A 27,783-nucleotide genomic window follows, 5' to 3' on the forward strand; every position below is an offset into this window, starting at 1 on the left:
TCCAGGGCAGATGGTTTTGGGGAAATTCAGGATTGGGGGTGTATTGGGGTCACTTGGCTAGTAGGAACCACAGCTGGTGAAGACCAGAGTGTGGTTGTAGTGTTACTAGCAGGCTGCTGGAATCAGAGTTGCTGAACCAGGGTTGCCTAACCATAGACAATCCATAAATTCTTGTATGCTGGCTGGGAGCATCCATACAGAGAACTACAGTAGCAGAGCGTTTTAAGGCACTCAAGGACAAGGAGTGACACAACCTCTCACTGGTCTGGATTGTACTCCAAAACCCCACTTCCATTGCAGAGCTGGGAGAGTAGTATGAGTCTTTCCTCATCCCTACCTTCCCCCAAGAGTACCCACAACCACATGAGGAGCAGCCAGGGGCAGAAAAGAAGCAGCAGCATGCAATTTAAATTCTTTAGTACTAATGTTCAAGGGCATTATCCAGTGCCAGGGAAAGGGCCAAGTGGTGAACTGACCCTCCTACACTAGCCTTCAGTGTGTGCAACAGCATTTACCCTAAGCCCTGCTAATAATATATCAACAGAGTCTTGCTGCTGTGTACTGCTAAAAAACAACCTGTAAATCCATGTTTGGTGAGTCAAATTGCACTGGTTAGTCAAATTTCCCTATGTAATGGCTTGTGTACTTAATTTCCTTGATTGCATGAGTGGCTGGTAGGATCCAGTCTCTGCCCAATGCAGCAGAGAATCACATTATAATTGTATTGTATAGTTACAATACAATAGGATTACTTGCCCTCATGGGATTTCTTTACACCATTTCAACACACATAAATTCTTCCTTTGTAATGAATTTCAAAAAGGTCATCACTGGTTCTTTCATACGAGAAGATTGGTCTAGTCTTTTTTAGCTGCTAGAGCACTTTAAACAAGTGTATTCTGAGCATTTTTCATTCTTAAGTTCCAGTCACGGCTCTCTCACCAAGTTCCCCTTCACTGGCTTCCAAGATATAGCCGATTGTTTTGAAATGTGAGCACCTGCAGGCCATCCATCCACTGACTGACATGTTTCATTCAGCCTTCAACTTTATTTTCAAATAATGGCAAAGGGCTGTACAGAGAGTTCATTTCTGAGTTTACTAACTACTAATGATAATGCTCTATCAACCTATTCATCTAAGTACTTAGTATCAGAGCACTTCTTGTATTCACATAGTGCCTTTCATTTAAATAAATCCCAAAGCACTGTTTACACCTTTACCAATTTTGCATACTTCACACATACATGATTATTTTCTCTCTTTAACAGCACATGATGATACAACAACAAATATGGGCAAGAAGGTAAGTGAAACTTTAGAAATGGCAGCTGAGTTCTACTAAAAAGCCCAAAGGGGTTAGGTACCTGAGTCCTGTTTAATTCCAATGGGGTTTGCCCACCTAACTCCCACTTTTGAAAATCTCAGCCAACCACTTTAATGAAACCATAGTAGTATCTTAGAGATGCACAGAGGCAAGCATGAGTAAATTCTGGAAATAAAAGGATACTCTGACACTTAGGTTTGTCTAGACAATCAGTTGATGCACAGCAAGCTGGGGAGTAAACCTACAGCACACGAGCGTGACGCATGCTAATTGTCCATGTGGACCCTGCTACCATGCACTAAAAGTTCCCTAGTGCACACTGACCAGTTGCTGTTTGAAATGAGAATAGACTAAAATGTACTAGGGAACTTTTAGTGCATGGTGGAACGGTCCACACACATGGTTAGTGCACGGCAGGCTAGTGCACTGTAAATTTTCCTCCCTGTTTGCTGCAAACTAACTTTTTGTCTAGCTAAGCCCTTACTTTAACAAATGCTGATGCTTCATACCCCTGTGATGAAGAGGGATAGCTCAGCTGACTAAGTCACAATGATGACTATGAAAAGATGTCCCAATAACAAATGATTGGTATAGTATCCAACCTCTGCAATGCACCCTTAAAATTCAATCTGTCAATTACATCATTATAATCCTTGCTGGGTATTAAGGTCATTTGAACTAGCAATCACTTATCTGAATAAATGAGAGAGGCCTGTATAGCTCAGGAAGCTCAATTTGGGTTTAATTTTTGTTGTGGAAAATCAACATGAGTTTTAGCAGCATCTAAACAAGTATCTAAATGTTTATAAGATGAAATATAGAACAGTACTATTAATTAAATTAAATTCTTACATTTAATTAAATAATTAATTAAATATTAAATTCTCAGGTACTGTCAGCAATCAAAATCAACATTAGATTTATTATTCTACTAAAATCACATGCTATTTTAATTGCACTTAAAAACAGACTAGTCAGTACTTTGGTAAGATCCTGGTAAGAATGGTAACTCATTCATAACCAATGACAGTGAAGCATTTGTTGAATATAAAAAAGAATAACCAGCATAAAGGTGAATTAAAGTGCTACCAGATGGCTATCCTATACAGCTTTATAAATTAGAATGCCGACTGGGCCTGCAACAGATCCTTGTGGGATTCCTTTAATAATAAAGTTTGGCAGAGAAATAAATCCACCTAATTTATCACATTGTTTTATGTTGAGGCAGATTAATTACAGCAGCAACACAAGGAACCCAAGTTAGCACCAAACTGGTATTTTATTTTTAGCTAAATACCACCAGGTTCTATTCAGCTCTCCTTACTAAAGCACAACTCCCACTGACTTCAATTCAACTTGACATCAATGGGTGTTTTGTCTGAGTAAGGAGTGCTAAATATGGCAGTGAATAGATCTGTATGTAGTCTTCTGAGCTTGAGCCAAAGCCCACTGACGTCAATGGAAAATCTCCCAATGTCTTCAATGGCCTTTGGATCAGATATTTAGATCACAGATATTATACATTAACTGCATGTCCTTTTAAATAAGCCACTATGGCATCTATGAATCTGAATGCTAAATTTATCCTTTTCTTTTTCCTCACAAAGGATCTGAACCCTTTAAGCACCATCTGGACTGCTTCTCTGTGCATTTAGACTACGTTATGCATATCTGGCCTTCAAACTCAGATCAGAAATAAACTCTATTATAGGGTATGCTGCAGACACTCATTAAGGGCCCGATCCATTGCCCTCCAAAGTCAATATGAACTGAGTGTGCTTTCTATAATAAAATCATAGATCCTTATTACACTTGAGCTATTCTGTGGAATGTTTATACATACAGTAATGCTGAAATGATTACATTCCCTTACCTCCAAGACAAGCACCCATGGCCAATGAAAAGATTAGTGGTTTCACAGGCAGGTTAACATCAGGATCTTGACTCAGGTTGAGAAGCACAGGAATCTGTTATTGAAAAAAATATAAACAAAAAACACATGCATATATATACTGGTAATACTAACCATGAACTGAGGATCAACAAAATCCATTTAATTAAATGATTGAAAATGCCAGCAAGAGCTAAGATATAACACTGATGTGTTTACAAGCATAGAATTCTCCTCTTGCCTTTCGGGGACTTCCCAGTAGGAAGGCCTTCCCTGCTAGAGCCGTCTTCACCATCTGAGCCAATGCCACAATTCAGACATAAGACCCTAGCAGTGCTTGACTGAATTAGGGCCGAGCAGTATAGAAATTTCCTGGCCATGATCTGAGACCTGGAGGACAGCTGACCTGCTAAGGACCCTTTAAGTGTCCCCTGTGGAGGGGAGGCAGAGGAACAGATGCAGATCCAGCACAGTAACACCCAGAAAATAGTTTTCTGTTAGGCATTCATGGCCAGATCACAGACTCTTTATGACACTCCCACTAGAGAATCTGGTCCTATATTTATAGTGTGACAGTTGAGGCATTATTGATGGGCTTTAGCCCCATTTGTTCCTAATGACCCATTGCCACTGCTGATTGAGGCCACTGAAATCTACTAGAAACAAGGAGTCACACCAGGAAAGTACTTGATCCTTTGTATCTTTTCTAGAGACAAACATACATCACAATGATGTAAAATAAGAACAAAAATCTTGTAATTTTCTTAAATTAAAAGGGGGCATCCACATTTTAAAATCTTGTATAAACTATATTTAGAAATGTTAGAAATTCGAATGTATATTTTACCCCACCAATTTTATTGTTATCTACTTATTTGACAAATTGATTTTTCCTTCAGTTAGAAATGCTGTGACTTATTCTTCTTCTTAAGAGTCTACTTAGTCTCTGTCAAAAACATCAATACTGACATCCTTCTGAGAACAAAAGAGACAGCAGGATTGGATTGTTTACCCTTAATTCCCTCAGATGGCTGCTTTTGCAGCAAGAGAAGAAAATATTGAAAAGTCATGCATTATCAATAGATATTTTTGTCTCAGCGATGGAGTGCTGTCTCACATATATTTTTTTCTTTTAAAGGAACTTGGAATTCAACATATAATCATCACCAAACAATAACTGTTATAAGTCAAATTTTGGGTCTGACATACTATAACCTTCCACATATCTGAAAAGTATTTCTCCTGGGTTTAGGATTTTAATGTAGTTAACACATATCCTTTGATAACAGCAGCAACTCTCCACAAGCAATGCTGCATCTTGAACTTGAACTTTCAATAACTGGATTGGAGTTGAAAGAGAAATAGTCAGTTTAAGTTCCAGAATTCCAGTTCAAAATATTTCACTGAGCCAAGGAATGCCCCAGGTTTTGTGCAGACATCGTGAACTACCCCGGCTGACAAACACAGAGTACAGAGTCTCATGAAAAGACTAATTCTTAATGCCCCCAAATCAAAGTTGGATAAAACACAACCACATTGTTTCAGTTCCATCCAAGTGTTTCCTCATTCTAATGACACTGAGTAGTGTATGTAGGAACCAAACATCTTGCACTTCAACAGTAACTCTTGGAGGGTGTGGCAGGGTCTCACTCTCTCATGCCTCTTCTCAAATCCACAAACAGCTCAGAGACCTTTTTCTAGTAAAACACCACGTGTATTTACAATATTGTTTTCCACCACCCTCATACATTATATGGCCTTATATCTATAGGCCTAGGGAGCCCTCAGCTCCTGAGACAAGGAGGGAAAAGTACCTCCCTCCCATCCTCTTCCTTCCTTTTATATCATCTGCCTAATGGTCTAAGTAGCCTCCTAGTTCTCCTCAGCACATCCATTAGGCACAGCTCTGATAATTGGCTCTGGTCTGGAGTCATTAATTAAAGCTGCAGTGACAAGAGTGCTGGCGCATCTGCTGTTGCCTTGGCCCGTAGGGCCTGATTCAAAGACCACTGAAGTCAACGAGACTCTTTACATTTTCTTCATTGGCTTTTGGACCAGGCCTTTTGGATCAGGCCTTTCATCATTGGATGTCTCCTCTTTTAACAATGATATTTTACACAGGAGAAGTCAGTGTATGAACTTGAATTTAAGAGTAGTAGTTCTCCATTTTTCCCATTAAATAACATTTAATGTCCTTTGCATGTTAATCTATACAATTGTATGTGCTATGGATCAGTTTTGAACGCACTCTGAATGCTTAAAACCTCAATCTCATTTACAGATTCAATTAACCCAGTGCTGCAAATAGAGACATAAAATATTAAATGGTTGGAAGGAAATGTGGCATTCTAGGCTTCAATATATATATTTTTCAGATGAGGATTCCTTATAAAACTGTCTTTGAACCAAACTGTATATATTTACAAGGGTCTGCAGCAAGTCTAGTTTGGTTATTACAAAACAGGATGCATTTAGCTAAAACAAACACAATACTGTTACCTTTCCCATATTTATTTCATGTTCTTTGGAATTCAATAATGTTTTGAAATTTTTTTAGTGCAACATAGCGCCCTTCAACAGAGGCAAAAGCCAGTGTCTATTTGTGTGTCAACCATATGCCAAAGCTTATGCTCATTTCTCCTACCCTCGAGAGGGACTACAAACAGTACAGACAACAGTAGTTATATGAGAGCAACAACTTTATATCAGGAGATTAATGTTTCTTTCTTTCACCCCTTTCCTTGTTTTTATTGAGGAGAAATCTCTCCTTCACTAATTTCTAGTGAGCTTGCTAGCTTTGCTGGAAAGTTTAATGTGCTGTTGGCATGATTTAGGGAAAGTGAAGGATGGGGTTCAGCAGAGCAAAGCCAACTTCTCTTTGCCCTCTCGCTACAGGGCTAAGTGCCTGCCTGCAGATACTGAGACAGATGGTATGTCTGTGGAAAATAATTATTGCACCTGAAAGTAAGAGGAGTGCCCTCAAACACATGTTATATTAAGGCAATCCCCTCACTAACCTTCATTCTATAGATATATAAACTGATGTGCACAGAAGAATCCAGGCATCTAACAGCTTTATATAAATGACACATTTAATTAAAATAGTGTCAGTTAACAGTGTATTTATTTATACTGTATTATATGTTATGGTTAGTGCCTGGGATGTGTCATGTACATAAAAATAAAGCAAATATAAAAATCTGAAGATAAACATTTTCTTCACTGCTTTTATAACACATATGATTACATTGGTATTAATTTATGTGGAGTCAATTTTATAAATGTATGAAACACACATTGGGGTTGTTACATTGGTGTAAATAAACAAAAAAAAACCTGTAGGAAACACCAACAAGTGGGAATCAGCCTCAGGAAATAAATTCAGATCCAAGAAGTATGAATCATTCTACAAGATGCAGTATGTCTTCATATTCCTCTCAGCTCTGTGCCATAAAAGAAGCCTGGGATGATGTCCCCAAAAACTAAAGGAAGACTGTAAAGCAGTGACTCTGAAGAAGATTTGGGGGACATGTTGGATAATCAGCTGAACATGAGCTCCCAGGGTGATGCTGTGGTCAAAAGAGTGAATGTATCCTGAGATGCATAAACAGGGGAATCTCAAATAGAAGTAGAAAGGTCATTTTACTCTCTGAATTTGGCACTAGTGCAACCATTGCTGGAATACAGTGCTCCAGTTCTGGTGCCCACAATTCAAGAAGGATGCTGATAAATTAGAGAGGGTTAAAAGAAGAGCCACAGGAATTAATAAAGAATTAGAAAACATGCCTTATAGTGACAGACTCAAAGTGCTCAATCTATTTAGCTTAACAAAGGGAAGGTTAAGGAGTGACTTGATTACAATCTAAAAGTCCCTACATAGGGAACAAATATTTGATAATGGGCTCTTCAATCTAGCAGGGAATGGTATAACCCATGGCTGCAAGTTGAAGCTAGACAAATTCAGACTGGAAATAAGGCATAGATTTTTAACGGTGAGAGTAATTCACCTTTGGAACAATTTGTCACAAGTTGTTGTGGTCTCCAGCACTGACACCTTTTTAATTCAAGATGGGATGTTTTTCTAAAAGATATGTTCTAGGACTTATTTTGGGGGAAGTTGTATGGCCTGTGTTAGACAGAAGGTCCGACTAAATGATGACACTGGTACCTTCTAGCCTCAGAACTGAACCTGACTCAACAGGTTTTGAGGTTGCTTCAAATCCCCTTGCTGCAATTGGAATGGAGGGCACTCAGCAAATTATTGATTTTGGTATGTGACTCAAACAAAGGATTGAAAGGGATCTACCAGGTCACTGAGTCCAGTCCCATGCTATTGCAGGCAACTCTATCATATAATCCCTATTCACAAACTTATCAAAGCTCCATTTTACAACTAGTTAGGTTGTTCATCTCCACTATTCCCATTAGGGGGATGTTCCAGAACCACATTCCATTGATGGTTAGAAACCTTCTAATTTCTACCCTGAATTTGTTCATGGCCAGTTCATTCCCATTTCTTCTTGTGCCAACATTGTCCTTTAACTTAAATAGCTTTTCACAGTTCCTGGCGTTTACCCCCCTGATGTATTTATAGAAAGCTATCATGCCCCCACTAAGCCTTTGTTTTGCTAGGCTAAACAAACCAATCTCTCTTAGTCTCCTTGAGTAAAACAGGCCCTCCATTTCCTTGGTCATCCTTTGTTTTACATCATTTGCAAACAAAAATATCACAAAGTGGGCATACTCAAAACAGGGCATATTTTAAAAATTTGATAACATTTTTTCATACAATTTCCTTATCAAGTTGCCTAATTACCAAAGATATTTTTTTAAGCAGGAGCTTTATCTGTCCTTAACAGACACAATCTTCAATTTGATCTCACAGTGAAAAACATAATGATGATTGGTACATAATTCATTTTTATGACAAAAACCAGTCACACACGTAGGATGTTGATTAGACTGTAAGATCAAGCAGAAGGAAAAGCTAGGGTGACGGGGAAAGCCCTCCTTGAAGCACAAATATAGAAAATGCATTACATTGTGGCTGTTAAGCCATGGAGAATGTGGTAGGGGAGGCAGTGAGGAAGAACTGTGCAGCAGCTCACTCAGACAGAATTATTTTTTCTACTCAAGGTAATTCATGCTGCTGCAGCAACAGCAGATCAATCACCCTTTGAAAGGGAGTGATGGGCATTCCTCTCTCAGCTGGCTCAGTTCTGATAGGTAGTGATAGAGTCCCTCTCTCTCTTCCCACTGGGAAGCTAGAAACACTGCCAGTACTATCTAGGAAGAGTGGCTTCAGCTACCCCACAGGTCTGTGCCCAATGCCTGCATAGGGGCAGAAGGGAGGGTGGAAGGTACCATGTCACATCTCTCCTGTGCACACGCAAAAGGCTACCCACAAGCTGGCCTGCACATACTTGATAATGGTATGTTCTTTATTCAAGGGGTTGGGTTTTTTTAGACTTTAATTTTATATCATGTTCATTCTTGGTACATATTTTTCTAAGAATTACACACTAGAAAAGTGTTTGTTTGGAATGAAAAGTGCACACACTGTTCAGAATGTGTATTCATGGAAAAACGTATCTGCAGTTCTCAAAACTGTCGATGTCTCTTTAAGGACAGTCTGTCTCTGCAGATTGCTAGGGTCTAGTCTTACCAGTGGACTGGAATACTGAAGATTGTACAGAACACTCTGGTATAGAAGACGACAAAGGGAGATCCAAAAATAAAAGTGGCATTGAGGACATTAGTACCTGTGAAAAATTCAGCACTGAAAATGAAGAGCTCCTGTCAGTTTTAGAGATTAAAAGGTGCCAGGTCAAAATCAGTCTGGTTTCTAACAATGAATTGTCAAGTTTCAGTCACCTTGCCAGCAATATAGTTAATAGAAATTATTTAATACAGTATATTGAGAAAATAGTATTAAAAGTCAATGAAAACTAGGATTTATTATGGCTACCTTTTTAGTCCCTGGTAATAAAAGAAAAAAATATATAAATAGATGGCTCAACATATGCAGCTTACAAAACAAATCAATTAAAATAAGGAACATGATTTTTACCCCCATTATATCATCTAACATTTTTAGGGGGAAACTCCCTGGCTATTGAATTAACAATGCTAAGACAGCGAGCATTTAAAATGAAAAAAATAAAGCATTTAAGCAGGGTTGTTGTGGGTATATCCAACACACACACACACTAAGGAGAACAGGAGCATTGAAAAATCAAGAATATTTTTGTGGAATGAAACAAATCAATACTATGTGATTCACCATATACGTTCTGCAAGCATAAACAGCCAGACATTGTCCAGCATGAAAAGCTTACAGTTCTGTACATAAAACACAAGAGATACAATAATTGAGTAACCACTCTCTGAACTAGTAGGCCCTACTCTTTTGTATCTGCCCTTAGATACATATAGATACAGATACAGTGGTTTTCAAAAATTTTAGGCTGCATAACTCTTTCCAAATAATGTAGTCTAATGTGTACTGCCATATGAGATAGGGTCATAATACACCTATGATTAGATTGCCAAGTTTCATTAAATAAAATATGCCATTACAGAATTTTTCTTATGTAGCCCCTTGTTGAGAGCTCATGTACTCTAGTTTGAAAACCACTGAACCAAATTATTGTGGAGTTTTCTTGTGGTTGCTCTTTTTCTTACAACACATACCTATTACAAAGTTTAGACCAAACTTATTAGAATGTGTTGAAAACACACTTTATTGCTGAGCTGGATGGACAGAATCGTATGGTTCTAAGACATTGACAAAATGCTGAATTCAACTGTCCGATCTTTTGTGATCTTGCTTCCTGAATTTTCCATCATTTTGTTAAAATGAACTGTGACATCATCTCTTTTTAAATGTAGATTTGGGGTAGAAATCTGGATCTTCAATTTTAAATGCTTGAAGTGAACAAAAGAGTTTTAGGATTACAATCCTTCAGCCACATTTCAGCTTCCTCTTCTTATTTCAGCTCAACCACCGACCTTTGTATTTGGAATCAATCATATTAGTTAAGCAATGGAAAAATTCCATAGATTCACTTAATCCAATTTTTGTTTTGTTCTTGTGTGGCTCCTGTTCTTTGTCCCTATTTAGGCCAAACTAGATTAGCTCCAATGATTAGAGCATTCAACTGGCATGTGGGAGACCCAAGTTCAATTCCCCTCTCTGCCTGATACAGAGAGGGGATTTGAACTTCAGTTTTCCACACTGCAGGAGAATGCCCTTATTACTGGGCTAAAGGTTGCAAATGCAGACTGCCTCTTCCAGTGGATTGGGCCTCTCTGATTCTCTCCTGTTGAAGCTGTTCCTTTTTTATATAAATAATTAAATAGGCATTGGAGCAGGGACTTGATCTTGGGTCTTCCAAATTCTAGGTTAGTGCCCTAAGCACCAGTTTTTATAGAGTAGTTCTCACTCTTTCCTTGGCCCAAGGACTATTCATTGTCATTATGAATTACTATGAAGTGCCACTATGGATTTAATGCAAAAATAATAAGATTTGAGAGCCAGATGCTTAAAAGGCCAGAAGCCCAGGGCCAGGGCAAAAATGCAAGTACAATGGTGCACCTAATTTCGTACTTCATCATCATAATGGCATTTGTAAATCTGATATTTGTATGTACAAATTGCCACTGAGATGCCTAAATGGGATGAATAAGCCCAGTAATGATATTCACTGCCTCTAAGAGGTAGGGGCAATTGTAACACAGTTGAGGTCTCACAAAGAAAGCTTGTTATCAAATAGTTGGACTCACTGCACATAATGGAAAGAAGAAACACATCTAACGAAGAGAGACATACCATTGTAGCTGTGAATGGAATGTTGTCAATTAGGGAAGATGCCAGAGCAGAGACCCAGAGTACTAAAATGATAGCAACTGCTAGGCGTTGATCCTCGGGAACCACCTGGTATTAAGAAAAATGAAGTTACAACCGACATTTTTTTTCAGCTCTAGTAATAGCCTTGATATTTCTATGTGCTACTAATGGCATAATTCTTCACTAGAACATCAACACACTCATTTTTTAAAAGGTGATATGAATATAAAATAAATTTTTAAAAACAAATAACTGAAGGATTTATTCACACACTAATTCTACTGATTCAACAGAAATGTGGGAAAGGAGGCATGCAGCAAGTGACTTTTCTAACCATCATGCTTATGTTTCATACAAGAAATGTCCTGTGCAGCTATAATTACACAGCTTTTTTCCCTCTGTACATTATATGCTCCCCGCCCCCCACCATTTATTAGTTAATTAAAACTACAGAAAAGACTTACTATTCAGATAAGATCATATATTCTGGCTTTGGAGAGGTATACACAATGGATATTGAAGACCATTCACACTGAAGGGTGAAATGCACCCTTGCAGGAACACAACCCTTCACATATCCTTCAATATGCAATGATTAGATAGTATATTTAGTAAAGCAATACAAACATTTCTCTATCTTGGGAGTGAAATAACTATAAACATTGAAATGTACCTTTATTAACAAAGCTGTCTGTTCTCCTATATAATCTATTAAATGAAGATGAGCCAAAGCCTAAAAGAGATAAATTTAGATCAACCAATAGTATGTGAGCAAATATGCAGCTGAAAAAAATATTTTAGAGTGAATTAAAACAAATCCAACACAGTTATTTTCTCTCTCTCAAAAAAAATGTCAATATTCACCCTATGTAAGATACACATTACAACTGGGCAAGCTACTGAGAACAATAGAAATGTCAACAGAGCCACATGATTTGTGGAATTTTGATGCATTTGAAATGTCAACCAGATTCTCTAAAGGCACCGACATCTCATCTCCATAAACAGCACCACTCTGAGGTTTAAAGTTTCCCTTCTTCTGGAGTGGATGCATTTTGTTTGAGTACTTGAGTGCAAATTATTTTAGACCTAAAGAAACCCTTGATATGAACCAATAACCTAGAGCAATTATTTCAAACTTTGGACAGTTCAGGTAAGGGGCTGAAGTTTGTGGCTTATTCCCAGCAAAGAAAGAAAAGGGCAGAGGGGGAGGGGAAAAAAAGAAAAATGAAAAAGAAAGAATTTCTGTAAAATAGCTTGACTCAGAACCCAAAAAACAAAAACCAATTAATGGTCACATTCTCAGCTACTGCCAAGAAACACCCAGTGCAAGTCAGGGAGGTAGTATATGGAGATGCAAAGTTACATGAAGTTCACCTTTGCATTTTTCCAGTCCAAGGGCTGTTGCGTGTAGGGCTGCTCTAATTTACACAGGCTGCTAACAGTTTCAAGGGATGAAACCACATCCAAGTATTGATGCTGCCAAGGCTGATTCCCCACTCTAGCACTTCAAGTGCAGAAGCTGGGGGCCCACAAGGATTCTAAAAATTAATACTGGTCACTCCAGGCTTGTATTAAACTCCCAAACTTACAGCTCTTTTCTGACCTTGGATGGGTAGATGCTGCCACCACCCAAGTGCAAAAACCACTTTGAGAACCCAGGAAGGCGCACTTGGGAATTCCTTCCTGTGGGGTACCCTCAAGCCCTTTCACCAGCCCCTCTGGGGAAGAGCTGACAAACAAACAAAGGAAAACAGCTGTTGCCACCAGCTAATTAAACAACATATGCACAAACCTAGGACACAAAAATTCAATCCTGTTCTTAAGAAAAGGTAAATTTTATCAAAAACAAAAAGAAAGAATACACATTTGGAACTTTGTCTTTTTGCTAGATTTAAAAAAAACACAATTACATGGATTAAGCATCAAAATAGCTCTCTTGATGTCCAGCTTAAAGGTTACAAGCAAAACAAAAGCATTTGGAGTTAGAACAGAGGAGTCCACAAGCCATAAAGAAATAAACAGAGATAAACCTGATCGCATCTTCCTAGACACTCGCTGCTCTACTTACATATCTGGGGTTTTAAATGAGTAGTTTCTAGGTATGATTTGATGATTTTTCATACTTGGCCCAAAGTTTTTTACAGTATTGCTGCTCTGTCCCCCTCTCTCCAGAGAACAACACAGACAGACAAAGGGGAAGGTTTTTTCCCCCAGTTTTAATAATTTCTAGCCTTCCCATTGGCCCTTTTGGTCAGGTGCCCAGTCCCTTCCTTTTACCTATGCAGGGAGACTTTTTAACCCTTTACAGGTAAAGCAAGTAGAGAACTACCACCAAGAGGGATTTATAGCTAACTGGCTAGCTGGGTGTCCATAAAAGGGAGCTACTCCCCACCCCCTTTCATTTATCACAGATGCAGCCCAGGGATGCCCTGCCCATACCACTATATTGGTGTAGAGAGGGTGGCGTGGGAACTTCTACAGTGGTTCTATGGCAGCAGAGGAATCCCATCTCTCTTGCATTATAGTTATCCTCCAAGGGTCCATCAGTTCTGGATCAAGATTCTGAGGGCAGCATAGCACAAAGTGGCTATGTTATACCCCAGATCTGAATGTAAATGTTAAAGCAAAAAATTTTTAAAAACCCTTGTTCTTTATTTACTCCATCAGTCCGGACCAGACTATTGAACCACATATTCTATGGCAGAGGAGGAGAAATTTAGACCCCACCAAGTGAGAATACTAATAACTCAAAACAAAGAAAATCAGTGTTCTAAACTTCATTCTCTACTGCCTAGATCTTGGTTAGGGATGTGCACAGGTCATCACACTGAATGTTTAGTTTCCATTTTTTTTTTATTAGGGGCCAATTCCTATCTTCAACTTTCCCCAAACCCTTCCTCTTTTCCCAGACCCTAAGCTCAGTTGTCACCGCTTAGCTCTGCTCAGCATAGAAGAGGAGGGAGGGCATTGAAGAGACAGTTATAGGTCCCTGATTCTGCACTGGCCTGGTTCCAGCATGATTTAGAACAGTCATGGGGCTGCTCTAACTTATGTCACTGTGGGCAGTCAGCATAATGAAGTAGACCCCTGACTTGTCACCTCTTTCTCCAGCGTGTCCCATATGTCAGAATGGGATTGGGGTGCACTTTTGAGGATCCCATCTCAAGGCTCAGCAGGTCTATTAATACAAATCTTGTTACCTAATGCTGATGGCCTGTCTGTTACAGATACAAACTTCCTACGTTTTCATAGCTTCTGCAAATTGCTGGCAGCTCCGAAGAGCCTAGCCTCTTATCATCGTTTCCCTGTGCTAAACTAAGCAACAAATGGAACAGTCGTTTGAAGCTTCTTCAGACACATTTTCTACTACACCCTCAAATTCCAGCTGCCTTCTTCCGTCAAGGACCAACTGCTCAGGTGGGTTATTAAACAAAAAGAGTCCATGAAGGTCACAGGGGAAAGAGAGCAGGCACCACAGGCCAGCGATATGAGAGGCACAGGACACATACCATTGAGATGACCCTGAGAGAACAACCAAGTCTCTCAAAGTAAACAGAACCCTCGGCCTGAGTAGCGCTAACCTTTTATTGTACTCTCTCCGCTCCCCTATGGAATCAGCATGGAGAATATTCACCGTAGCTTTGAGTAGGAGCAAGAGGGAGTCCAGCACAGTTGCTGTCAGAGCAGAAGGCTACAAAAAAGTGCTCCACCTGCTGTAACACAGCCGAGCCAGAGAGATTAGTGCGGTTCATCTGGTAGCAGAGTCTCCTTCTGGGCCAGGAGGTTGAACATTCAAATTCCAAAGAGGAAGTTAGGCTCAAACCTAATGTCCATGTTTTCGTGTGGTACTAGGAAGAATGACACAGCAATTGCAGGGGAACCGTCTTTCAGTTTTTAGGTCTCTCTCTGGTGTCATCCGTGGTAGAAGGTCAAGATATTATGGCACTCTTGAAAAAGAATTGAGGATAATGGTCGTGTCCTACCTAGTAAGTCCCTTGTGTTAAAGATGAGTTAGAATATCTAGAGCAATACTATGCTGTACATTAATTACACATGTACAAAGGGGAAAATTGTTCTTTTAGTCTAGGTTACTTTTACTTTAGAAAAAGAGAATAAATACCGAGGGGAAAGAGGGGGAGGGAGAGGATGCACAGGGATTCCTATATAATGTTCTGCATTTGAAATGAAAAACAAAATGGCAGCTACCTCACTCCTGACCCTGGAAGAGGGAAGAATCGCTTCTGCATTTAACGTTGCAGTACCCAGAAAACAGATGACTACATCTTTCAGTTAAATTCCTCCATACACTACACAAACACCAGAAGGGAATGTTTAATCTAAACCAAAGTCTCTTTTACCGGAAAATTCAAAACCATTAAACATTTGTATTATTTTTTTAAACATATCTAAATTTGGTTTCTACTTGAGTGTCCTATTAAAAGTTTCATATTTTTAATAAAATGTACAGAGTAGCAACAACATTAATGACATTTGAGCTTTTCTTCCACGTAGCTAAGAGGCATGGCCGCCTGCAGAGATTGATGGTGAGAGGCAGCCAGCCACCCCCCGGTTGGCAGAACCAGGAAGGCCACACTCTCCACACCGAAAGCAGAGGGGCAGGACAAGAACAGAAAGTATAAAAGGCGGGCCCTGTAGCACAGTTGGGAGGCAGCTGCCAAAGAAGACTGACACGTTGTCATAACAACCAGGCAAGGTACTAACAAATTTCAACAGGACTTTATTTTTAAAGTGGAAACCTCTTTACCAAGCTGCTGCTGCACCCTCGGTAGCTCTCATTCAGCCTCCTCAACTCCCCCCCCTTCCTGTTTCCTGTCCTTTCAGACTCCCAACAGCCAGTGCTCCCAGTTCTAATCATTACAAGCAGCATCTAAACACCACATTCCCACCTCTCTTAAGAAACTCTCCCAATTAAAATAAACATTATTGTTCTAACCACAGGAGCAAATATGAAACAAGACACAGTATACTGTTGGCAGAAATATTACACTGAAAACACTGTAGATACTACATAACATAGTCTCTAGTCCAGACAGGTGGTCGTCTGGGTCTGACAGGCCATTTCTGAAGCCCCAGTTCCAGTGCAATGTCTTGTTGTGTTGATACTACAGTGAAGTCATCCAGTGCAGACTGGGTGTTGGCATAATCTCCTCTTGGTTCATAGGCAGGTGCAAGATAAGAAGCATTCCATACCCACCCACCAGAAAGTGGATAGGTGTAAGGTCCCTTCTTCTCTATGATTTTAAGAGGAGCTGTGAATTTATGGTCCCCTTTTCGTAAAATTCCAGGTTTTCATATTCTAACAAAGGAAGCACACTCAAACTTTGGTTCCCTAGCACCCTGCCGCTTGTCTGTGAAAGTCTTATACTTTGCTTGGTTCTGTTCAACTGTTTTTCTCATATCATCCTCGGTTGGGGCATCAAGTCATGCCTGTAACAATCCAGCAATGTTCGGTCTAGTATTCATCTGTTTCCCATGAAGTAACTCCGTGGGTGATCTTTGCATTGTGGCATGTTGTGTAGCCCGGTATGCTTGCAAAAAATCAGTAGTGAAGGTTATCCACAATCACTCTTCCAGTTTAGCTGTTTGAAAACTCTCTTTCAAACTTCTGTTAAACCGTTCGATTTCCCCATTGGCTTGAGGGTAATATAGCGATGACCTTCTGTGTAAAATGTCCCTCTCTGCTAGAAAAGTTTCAAACTCCAGGGAAGCAAATTGACTACCATTATCTGAAACCAGTTCTTTGGGGTTACCTTCCCTGCTAAAAACTGAAGAGAGGAACTTAATTACTGTAGCAGAAGAGATTTGCGATGTAAACACTACCTCAGGCCATTTACTGAAATAGTCTATTAAAGTGATGGCATAACGGCAGTATCAAAGGGTCCTACAATGTCAATCGCCACTTTTTCCCATGCAGATTCAGGAAGAGGAACAGGCTGTAATGGAGGGGTACATGTCACTGCTGTCTTATCATGCATTTGGCAAGTGACACCGGATTTTATGAGTGCTTCAGTTTGAGAGTCCATCCCTGGCCACCAATACAGATCATGTAGTCATTGTTTGGTTCTGACAATTCCTTGATGAGTATCGTGTGCCAGGTGTATGAGTTTTGACTGTAATTCTTCTGGCACAAGTAGCCAGCATGTACCTTGTACCACACAGCCATCAAGCAAAGAAAGTTCATCCCAAACTCTAAAATAAGGGAGCAAAACTGGGTCAAGGTTTTTATGGTTACTGGGCCATCTCTTTGTCAGAAATTCCCATAGTTTTTGTTGAATTGGACATGCTGAACAAGCAGCTTGAAATTGTTCTCTTGTAACTGCAGTAAGAGTGCTTGTAATAAGCACAACCACTACATCCTCATCCTCCAGTGGACCACGTGGTGAAGGCAAAGGCAGGCGAGAAAGGCAATCAGCGACCACATTTTGGTTTCCAGGCTTACATTCCAGTTCATAACTGAAAGAGAGTAGTCTTGCAGACCATCTAGCAATACGATATCCTGCTCTTCCCAGGCCTTTCGTGGTGAGCAACATCGTCAAAGGGCTGTGGTCTGTGCACAACTTGAACGCACGGCCCCACAGGTAAGTTCTCCATTTTTCAGTAGCCTAGACACAAGCAAGTGCTTCTTTTTCGACTGTAGAATATTTTCTCTCAGCATTACTTAGTGTCCTTGAAGCAAATGCAACAGTCCTCTCTGTGTTGTCCTCATGAAGTTGTGTGAGGACAGCCCCAAGTCCATAATCAGAAGCATCAGTAGTTACAACTGTGGGCAATGCAGGACTAAATAGTGCAAGTACTGGACCATGTACAATCAAGTCTTTCACTGTTTCAAAACTAGCTTGTGCATCTGTTGTCTACACTAAGGTTGAACTTCTCCGTAGTAATTCTCGTAACGGTTCAATGACAGAAACATAATTGGGAATGAATTTTGCATACCAGGAGGTAAGACCCAAGAAGGAACGTAAGGTTTGCAAATCTGTTGGAGGAGGAACATTTGAAATTGCCAGAATATGATCTGAATCAGGTTTTAGTCCAGCCTGCAAAATTGTATGCCCCAGAAAGGAGAGTTCAGTGTTTCTAAATTTGCATAAATTTAGCAAAATATTGAGCTTGAGGCCTGCTTTGCTGATGCAGTTTAGTACAGACTGCAGGTTACTGTCATGCTCCTCAGAAGTATTTCCAAACATGATAATATCATACAGATAGCACTGGTGATTCTTCAGAATCAATTACATCATTTTTTGGAAAGCACTTGGAGCAAATGCGAGATGGTATGGAATACGTTTAAAATGGAATCCCTCATGTAATAAGTGCTGTGAGGTCTCTGCTATCTACATGCAACATAAGCGGATAATATGCGCTCTGCAAATCAAGAGTAGAAAACATCTTTGCTCCATGGAGTTCTGCAAATACTTCTTCTGTGTGAGGAATAAGATGGCTGTCAATCACAATAGCTTTATTTGGCTCCCTTAAGTCCACACAAAGGCGAATGCCTCCACCCTTCTTCTGCATCATTACTATAAGTGAAACCCATTCCGAGGAGTCAATCTCCTCAATAATGTCCTTTTGAACAAGTTTTCTAAGTTCCTCTGAAACAGCTTCCCTGACTGAAAATGGTAAGTGCTGTAACTTCTGTCATACAGGCATCACATTATTCCGCATTTTAACTTTATGTAGAAACCCATAAGCACAGCCGAGTTTCTCCTCAACCTAGTGTTGGGTCCCAGCTGAAACTGGTGTGTGTACCGTAAGAGTGCTTTGCTGAGGAAGATCAATTCGTCCATTAACTACCCTGAGATTTAAAGCAGCCAATAAATCTCTGCCAAGGATAGGAGTGCCTTTGTGGACAATGTAGAATTCTGCAGTTACACAGCAATCACCAAAAGTAACTATTGCTGGCAGGCAGCCATGTACTGGAATATGGTTTTTCAAAAAGCACACCAAGTTAAGTTTGGGTTCAGTAAGAGGCACATCTTTAAAGTAATGCAAATAGATGGAATCAGGTAGTATAGATACTGCTGAGCCAGTGTCCAACATTAGCTGAATAGAGTGTTATTTGCCTGAGGGTATGGCAGAAATGTTTACAGTGCACTTTATTTGTTCTGGAATATGTGCAGTAGTGATTTTGTCCACGCTCACAACAGTAACATCTGGTATTGTAACTGCATACACCTGTTGATTGAACTGGCTGCTGTGACATACTTTAGCAAAATGCCCAATCTTTTTGTAATGATTGCACTGAATTACTTTTGCCAGGCATCCTGTGTAGCTTGCAAGGTGTTGTGGGGATCCACGGCGAAAGCAAGCTTTTAGTGTATTTTGAATTTGTTGATTCGGTGGTTTTTCATTAATTTTTCTCTTGGAATCGTTTGTCTGCAGTGATAGTAAACTTTTCTGCAAAGGAGTCACAGCTGGACTGTGCCTCCTTATCCATGCTCATTATTTTGCCTTCAGCTGTAGCTGACTCAATCTAAGTAGCAATGGTTATTGCTTTTTCTAGTGTAAGTTGTAATTCAAGAAGTAAGCATTGTCTTACACGAAGCATAGTTGTTTTCTCAATAAGCTGGTCTTTAATCATCTCATCTGCCATATTCCCAAAGTCACAAGTTACAATCAGACTCCTCAGAGAAGCAATATACTGCATTATAGTCTCCCCTGTTTTCTGCTCACGCTGGTGAAATCTGTAGCGATTAACTACTACGTTCACTTTTGGCACAAAAAAGTTCTTTAATGCAGTGAGTGCAGTCTCATATTTATCATCTGCAAGGGGAAAAGTGTAAAATATACACTGCCCTTCTGCTCCTAGGCAGTGGATTAGCAGAGCACACTTTCTTATTTCAGAAATCTCTGTAGCACTGACTGCAAGCAGATAAGTCTCAAACATATGGATCCAGGCAGCAAAAGCAATTGGAGGCTCACCTGGGCTTTGCAGAAAGGATGCAGGTGGGTTCAGAGGCAGAAGATCCATCCTCATCGCCAAAATGTTGTAACAACCAGGCAAGGTACTAACAAACTTCAACAGGACTTTATTTTTAAAGTGGAAACCTCCCTACCAAGCTGCTGCTGCACCCTCTGTAGCTCTCACTCAGCCTCCTCAACTTCCCACTCCTTCCTGTCTCCTGTGCTTTCCGACTCCCAACAGCCAGTGCTCCCAGTTCTAATAATTACAAGCAGCATCTAAACACGACACACATTCTCCCCACTGCAGATGCAGGAGCCCACTGAATACTTCTGCTGTCCCGAGGAAGGCCCCGAGTTACCCATATGGCCAGACACACTAGATGCTGAGGAGTTGCTGGGACTGCCACTCACAGTGTACCCTGGGGAGACGGCAGACGACCCTTGGAAGGTACACCTGAGGGGGAGTATAGGAAGTGTCCCAGGGGCAGCCGACCCCAGTCTGGCAGCAGCGCTGCTAGAGATTAGGTCAGCATGTTGTGGTCAGGATCCACACTGACCCAGTGGCAGACTACTCTGCCGCTGTTAGGGCCCTAGGCTGGGATGCAGTGGAGTTGGGTGGGCCTGCATCCCCCCCGGTACCCCTCCTTTGGGATGGCACTTGCTGGGGTGCTCACCCTTTGCTGGAGCCCCCTACACTGTACTTGGTGCTCTGCCCTGCCCGAGGACCTAGGCCCCTGAACTGTTCACTGCTCTACCCTGTCTGAGGGTTTGAGTCCTAGAGACAGCTAATTTCCCCTAATACAGATTGCCATTCCAGGTGTGTGACAGTGAAGAGGCGTGGCCACCCTCAGAGATTGACAGTGAGGGGCAGCTATGCAAGCCTACACTCCTACACTCCAATAATACGCTGTACCCATTTCAAAAATAAACGTCTCAGCATTTAGGTAACAGCAACAGAGCTGTCTCCCCAATTTTTGTAACGGGAAGAGTTTAAATGTGGATGCCACTTTTCCAATGAGCATTTCATCTGTCCCAGTTTGTCTCATGAGTTAATGATAGTATGGCTCCAGAGAGCCTGAAGAAATATTGTTTAGTTAACCATTCTTCCAATTATATCAATAGGAATCAAGATTTCAGTAAATAGTAAAACTGCTTTCAACATGGTTTACTACATTACATTATAGCCACACTGTACTCAAATAAAAACATCTAAACTCAAGCTAAAACAGTAACTCAGAGAATGTGACTTACATAAAATACTAGCACCATAAAACCAAGGTGACTTCAGTAGGGATTCCCAAATCTGCCTGACACATTTCAGAATAGATAGCATTGGAAACTGCATGTGTGAGCGTGTATGTGAATGGGACCACTAGGTCACAATAGATGAACGAGTGGTGTGGTGAACTCCATAAAGCTGATTGCAACCTTTCCGATGATCAGAGCCTCCAATAATCTTTCAGGAGTTTTCTAGGTTCTGAACTCCTTATTTGGTGTATTAAACAAAACTAGCTGAATTATTCATGACAAATATCAGCTGCAAATTTAGCCCATTTTTCTGTTGATGAATTGTTCATAAATAAATTGAGATATACACATCTATTTGCTATTTATAGTTATTTGACTAAGCAAACAAATTTCAAATTATGAGTTGTTTATAAACTGCTCATTTTGACTATTCACGGTGTATTACTGTTCATCTAAGTCATATCATGGCCTTATTTCTGCACCATGATTGGATGATTGAAACTTTTAAAACAGAATGACGACTAGTGAATAACAAGCATTCTTGTGCATGTACAAATCACCTTGTTTGCATGTGAATGCGGGTATTCATACGAAGATCACCCCTTCTCCAAACATTTGTGCCAAACCAAAACAAAAATTTCACATCACATTCTGAAATAGTGAATCAAATGGGATTCAAATAGGATTGAATCAACCAGCCATTCAGAAATTGAATGTACAACAATGTATTAAACTATTCAAGGATCACTTGCACTCAGGGTTTTAACCATGATTTTCAGTATTTGAAATTTGGTCTCATGTGCTAGATCGCACAAACAGCTTTCAAACAAACCACAATTGAATCCTCTCAGACGAGCCATTTTGTAGCCAGGATATGGGGAAAAGTGAGGTATTTTTGAACTACGATTAACTCCTGTTTTTTCTATGGCTTCTCTAAATAACTTCAAACTTGGTTAAAAAATAATTGTTTGTTCACATGCCAAGTTTGAAACTAAACCTCTCTTTATTGGAAATTAGAGAAGGGGAAGAGGACAACATCCAGGTTACAATGAAAGTAAGACTTCACTCCAGAGCAGTTCTCCCCATTCCATAATTCTGTTCTCTATTATTATGACTAAACTATTAAGAGAAATATTACAGAACTTTCACGCCCTTCTTGTATGAGGTCTCTATTCAGGATAATGCTTGCCCCCGCTATTCAAGTGCTTCTTGCAATTCTAACTGTCCGTATTATAGAAATCACAGGTTAAAAATAAAGGGGAATAAGTGCATTTTTGTCTTAATTCTTCTTACCTCCATTAGAACAAACAGTGCTGCAAAGAAAAGAAGTGTTGCCCATTCCACTCTGTTTAGTATCATCTCAAAATCATGGATGTCAGCTAACACTAGTAGCCAAATAGCTCCCAACATTGCAATCCACCCTGTATTAAATAAAGAGAACAGGGAGTATTTGTTACATTTTCTAGATTTGTCTAAGATGCACATTTATTTCACTAAGGACATAAAATAGACAGTAACACATTTTTCATTTAAACATTTTCTGACCTATTTTTTTGTGCTGACTGTGCAGCAAGGAAATTTTACAAATCTCTTTTACAAGTATATGTTCTAGTTTTATGTAGAAATAGAAACCCTCTACAAACGTAGGAGGCAATCCACATTTGATTAACAATCTTATGCTGTTGGGGCCAGCAATGCCTGGGAGTGCTGAGGAATCAGTAAGTATGTTCAGGATTTAGCAAGAGGAAGCATCTTGTGCTGCTGAAAATTCCACTGAGTTTGCTTCACAAATAAAATTCCATCTGATTAGGAAAGGCACTGAAAGGCGTTCTCTGTCTAGTCCTCCTCAGAGAGTACACTGGTGGCTACCATATAGAACTTCCAGGACATTTTGGCTAGAGGATAAACTGAGGAAATGGAAGGCTATTCCAGAATAGGGGGTTCTCTCTTAAAAACAGTGATAAACTATGTATACACAGAGTATGCATGTACCCACATTTACATATATACTGTATGTATATGTTGTTAATACAGTTAGACAAGGTGGGTTAGGTAATCTCTTTTACTGGACCAACTTCTGTTGGTGAGAGAGACAAACTTTCAAGCTCTCCCACCAACAGAAGTTATTCCAGTAAAAGAGATTACCTCACCCACCTTGTATCTCTAATATCTCGGGACCGTCATGACTAAGCCCTGGTCTACACTAGGACTTTAGGTCAAATTTAGCAGCATTAAATCGATGTAAACCTGCACCCGTCCACACGATGAAGCCCTTTATTTCGACTTAAAGGGCTCTTAAAATCGATTTCCTTACTCCACCGCTGACAAGTGGATTAGCTCTTAAATCGGCCTTGCCGGCTCGAATTTGGGGTTCTGTGGACACAATTCAACGGTATTGGCCTCCGGGAGCTATCCCAGAGTGCTCCATTGTGACCGCTCTGGACAGCACTCTCGACTCAGATGTACTGGCCAGGTAGACAGGAAAAGAACCGCGAACTTTTGAATCTCATTTCCTGTTTGGCCAGTGTGGCAAGCTGCAGGTGACCATGCAGAGCTCATCAGCAGAGGTGACCATGATGGAGTCCCAGAAGCGCAAAAGAGCTCCAGCATGGACTGAACGGGAGCTACGGGATCTGATCGCTGTATGGGGAGAGGAATCTGTGCTATCAGAACTCCGTTCCAGTTTTCAAAATGCCAAAACCTTTGTCAAAATCTCCCAGGGCATGAAGGACAGAGGCCATAACGGGGACCCGAAGCAGTGCCACGTGAAACTGAAGGAGCTGAGGCAAGCCTACCAGAAAACCAGAGAGGCGAACGGCCGCTCCGGGTCAGAGCCCCAAACATGCCACTTCTATGATGAGCTGCATGCCATTTTAGGGGGTTCAGCTACCACTACCCCAGCCGTGTTGTTTGACTCCTTCAATGGAGATGGAGGCAATACGGAAGCAGGTTTTGGGGACGAAGAAGATGATGATGAGGTTGTAGACAGCTCACAGCAAGCAAGCGGAGAAACCGGTTTTCCCGACAGCCAGGAACTGTTTCTCACACTGGACCTAGTACCCCCCAAACCTACCCAAGGCTGCTTCCTGGACCCGGCAGGCGGAGAAGGGACCTCCGGTGAGTGTACCTTTTAAAATACTATACATGGTTTAAAAGCAAGCATGTGAAAGGATTACTTTGCCCTGGCATTCGGGGCTCTCCTGGATGTACTCCCAAAGCCTTTGCAAAAGGTTTCTGGGGAGGGCAGCCTTATTGCGTCCTTCATGGTAGGACACTTTACCACTCCAGGCCAGTAACAAGTACTCGGGAATCATTGTACAACAAAGCATTGCAGTGTATGTTTGCTGGCGTTCAAACAACATCTGTTCTTTATCTCTCTGTGTTATCCTCAGGAGAGTGAGATATCATTCATGGTCACCTGGTTGAAATAGAGTGCTTTTCTTCAGGGGACACTCAGAGGAGCCCATTCCTGCTGGGCTGTTTGCCTGTGGCTAAACAGAAATGTTCCCCGCTGTTAGCCACAGGGAGGGGGGAGGGTTGAGGGGGTAGCCACGCGGTGGGGGGATGCAAAATGCGACCTTGTAACGAAAGCATATGTGCTATGTATGTAATGTTAACAGCAAGGTTTACCCTGAAAGAGTGTAGCCACTGTTTTATAAAATGTGTCTTTTTAAATAGCGCTGTCCCTTTTTTTTTCTCCACCAGCTGCATGTGTTTCAATGATCACAGGATCTTCTCCTTCCCAGAGGCTAGTGAAGCTTAGAAAGAAAAAAAAATGCACTCGAGATGAAATGTTCTCCAAGCTCATGCTGTCCTCCCACACTGACAGAGCACAGACGAATGCATGGAGGCAAATAATGTCAGAGTGCAGGAAAGCACAAAATGACCGGGAGGAGAGGTGGCGGGCTGAAGAGAGTAAGTGGCAGGCTGAAGACAGGGCTGAAGCTCAAATGTGGCGGCAGCGTGATGAGAGGAGGCAGGATTCAATGCTGAGGCTGCCGGAGGACCAAACCAGTATGCTCCAGTGTATGGTTGAGCTGCAGCAAAGGCAGCTGGAGCACAGACTGCCACTACAGCCCTGTGTAACCAACCGCTCTCTTCCCCAAGTTCCATAACCTCGACACCCAGACGCCCAAGAATGCAGAGGGGGGCCACTGGCCAACCAGCCACTCCGCCACAGAGGATTGCCCAAAAAAAAGAAGGCTGGCATTCAATAAATTTTAAAGTTGTAAACTTTTAAAGTGCTGTGTGGCATTTTCCTTCCCTCCTCCACCACCCCTCCTGGGCTACCTTGGTGGTCATCCCCCTATTTGTGTGATGAATGAATAAAGAATGCATGAATGTGAAGCAACAATGACTTTATTGCCTCTGCAAGCGGTGATCAAAGGGAGGAGGGGAGGGTGGTTAGCTTACAGGGAAGTAGAGTGAACCAAGGGGCGGGGGGTTTCATCAAGGAGAAACAAACAGAACTTTCACACCGTAGCCTGGCCAGTCATGAAACTGGTTTTCAAAGCTTCTCTGATGCGTACCGCGCCCTCCTGTGCTCTTCTAACCACCCTGGTGTCTGGCTGCACGTAACCAGCAGCCAGGCGATTTGCCTCAACCTTCCACCCCGCCATAAATGTCTCCCCCTTACTCTCACAGATATTGTGGAGCACACAGCAAGCAGTAATAACAGTGGGAATATTGGTTTCGCTGAGGTCTAAGCGAGTCAGTAAACTGCGCCAGCGCACCTTTAAACATCCAAATGCACATTCTACCACCATTCTGCACTTGCTCAGCCTGTAGTTGAACAGCTCCTGACTACTGTCCAGGCTGCCTGTGTATGGCTTCATGAGCCATGGCATTAAGGGGTAGGCTGGGTCCCCAAGGATACATATAGGCATTTCAACATCCCCAACAGTTATTTTCTGGTCTGGGAATAAAGTCCCTTCCTGCAGCTTTTGAAACAGACCAGAGTTCCTGAAGATGCGAGCGTCATGTACCTTTCCCGGCCAACCCACTTTGATGTTGGTGAAACATCCCTTGTGATCCACCAGAGCTTGCAGCACTATTGAAAAGTACCCCTTGTGGTTTATGTACTCGCCGGCTTGGTGCTCCGGTGCCAAGATAGGGATATGGGTTCCGTCTATGGCCCCACCACAGTTAGGGAATCCCATTGCAGCAAAGTCATCCTCTATGACCTGCACATTTCCCAGGGTCACTACCCTTGATATCAGCAGATCTTTGATTGCGTGGGCTACTTGCATCACAGCAGCCCCCACAGTAGATTTGCCCACTCCAAATTGATTCCCAACTGACCAGTAGCTGTCTGGCATTGCAAGCTTCCACAGGGCTATCGCCACTCACTTCTCAACTGTGAGGGCTGCTCTCATCTTGGTATTCATGCGCCTCATAGCAGGGGAAAGCAAGTCACAAAGTTCCATGAAAGTGCCCTTTCGCATGCGAAAGTTTCGCAGCCACTGGGAATCATCCCAGACCTGCAACACTATGCGGTCCCACCAGTCTGTGCTTGTTTCCCGAGCCCAGAATCGGCGTTCCACAGCATGAACCTGCCCCATTAGCACCATGATGCATTCATTGGCAGGGCCCATGCTTTCAGAGAAATCTGTGTCCATGTCCTGATCACTCACATGACCACGCTGACGTTGCCTCCTCGCTCGGTATCGCTTTGCCAGGTTCTGGTGCTGCATATACTGCTGGATAATGCGTGTGGTGTTTAATGTGCTCCTAATTGCCAAAGTGAGCTGAGCGGCCTCCATGCTTGCCTTGGTATGGTGTCCGCACAGAAAAAAGGCGCAGAACGATTGTCTGCCGTTGCTCTGACGGAGGAAGGGGCGACTGATGACACGGCTTACAGGGTTGGCTTCAGGGAGCTAAAATCAACAAAGGGGGTGGCTTTACATCAAGGAGTATTTCAGGCAGGACTTCACGGAGGCTTCCAATAAGAAATGGTGCACCTAAGTTATTATTCTTATTGGAACAAGGAGGTTAGCCTGGCCTCTGATTGATACATGGCTAGATTTACCTCGCTGCACCTTCTCTGTGAGTGACTGCAGTGTGACCTAGAGGAATGAGTCCCCTAGACAGGGGAGGAGGCAAATGAGTACAAAACAAATCTGGTCTATTTCTTGTTTTGATCCACTCCATCTATCTTTTACATCTTTGGCTGGCAGCAGACGGTGCAGAAGGACTGCATGTCATCCACATCTCATGGCTGCTCGGCAGAAGATGGTACAGTACGACTGCTAGCCATCCTCATCTCTTGCCTGCCCGGCAGAAGATGACACAATACGACTGCTAGCCATCCTCATCTCTTGCCTGCCTGGCAGAAGATGGTACAGTACGACTGCTAGCAATCCGTATCGCCTGCCCGCTCACCATAAGACGGTTCAATAGGACTGACTGCAGGACTAAAGAGAATGATCTGGTCAAGTCACTCCAAATTTAGTCCCTGCACCCATGTCTGCCCAGGCGCTCCCAGCCGACATGGCCAGGAGCACCTCAGACACGACGAGGACGGCTACCAGTCGTACTGGACCGTCTGC

The 27,783-nt window shown here is 41.7% G+C and overlaps 1 protein-coding gene across 1 annotated transcript in view; it reads right to left on the reverse strand.

The window, feature by feature from the left end:
• Nucleotides 1-27,783, reverse strand: part of OCA2 (OCA2 melanosomal transmembrane protein) — a 283,538-nt gene that overhangs the window by 78,594 nt on the left and 177,161 nt on the right. Inside the window, exons 18-21 of the mRNA XM_073327707.1 lie at nucleotides 22,529-22,656; nucleotides 11,739-11,798; nucleotides 11,048-11,152; nucleotides 3,199-3,292 (exon numbers count right to left, since the gene is read on the reverse strand). Of these exons, the coding sequence (XP_073183808.1) occupies nucleotides 3,199-3,292; nucleotides 11,048-11,152; nucleotides 11,739-11,798; nucleotides 22,529-22,656 (387 nt within the window). The remainder of the gene's footprint in view (nucleotides 1-3,198; nucleotides 3,293-11,047; nucleotides 11,153-11,738; nucleotides 11,799-22,528; nucleotides 22,657-27,783) is intronic.

Source organism: Lepidochelys kempii, chromosome 1, assembly GCF_965140265.1.
Source record: "Lepidochelys kempii isolate rLepKem1 chromosome 1, rLepKem1.hap2, whole genome shotgun sequence".
In the NCBI taxonomy this organism is placed as follows: domain Eukaryota; kingdom Metazoa; phylum Chordata; order Testudines; family Cheloniidae; genus Lepidochelys; species Lepidochelys kempii.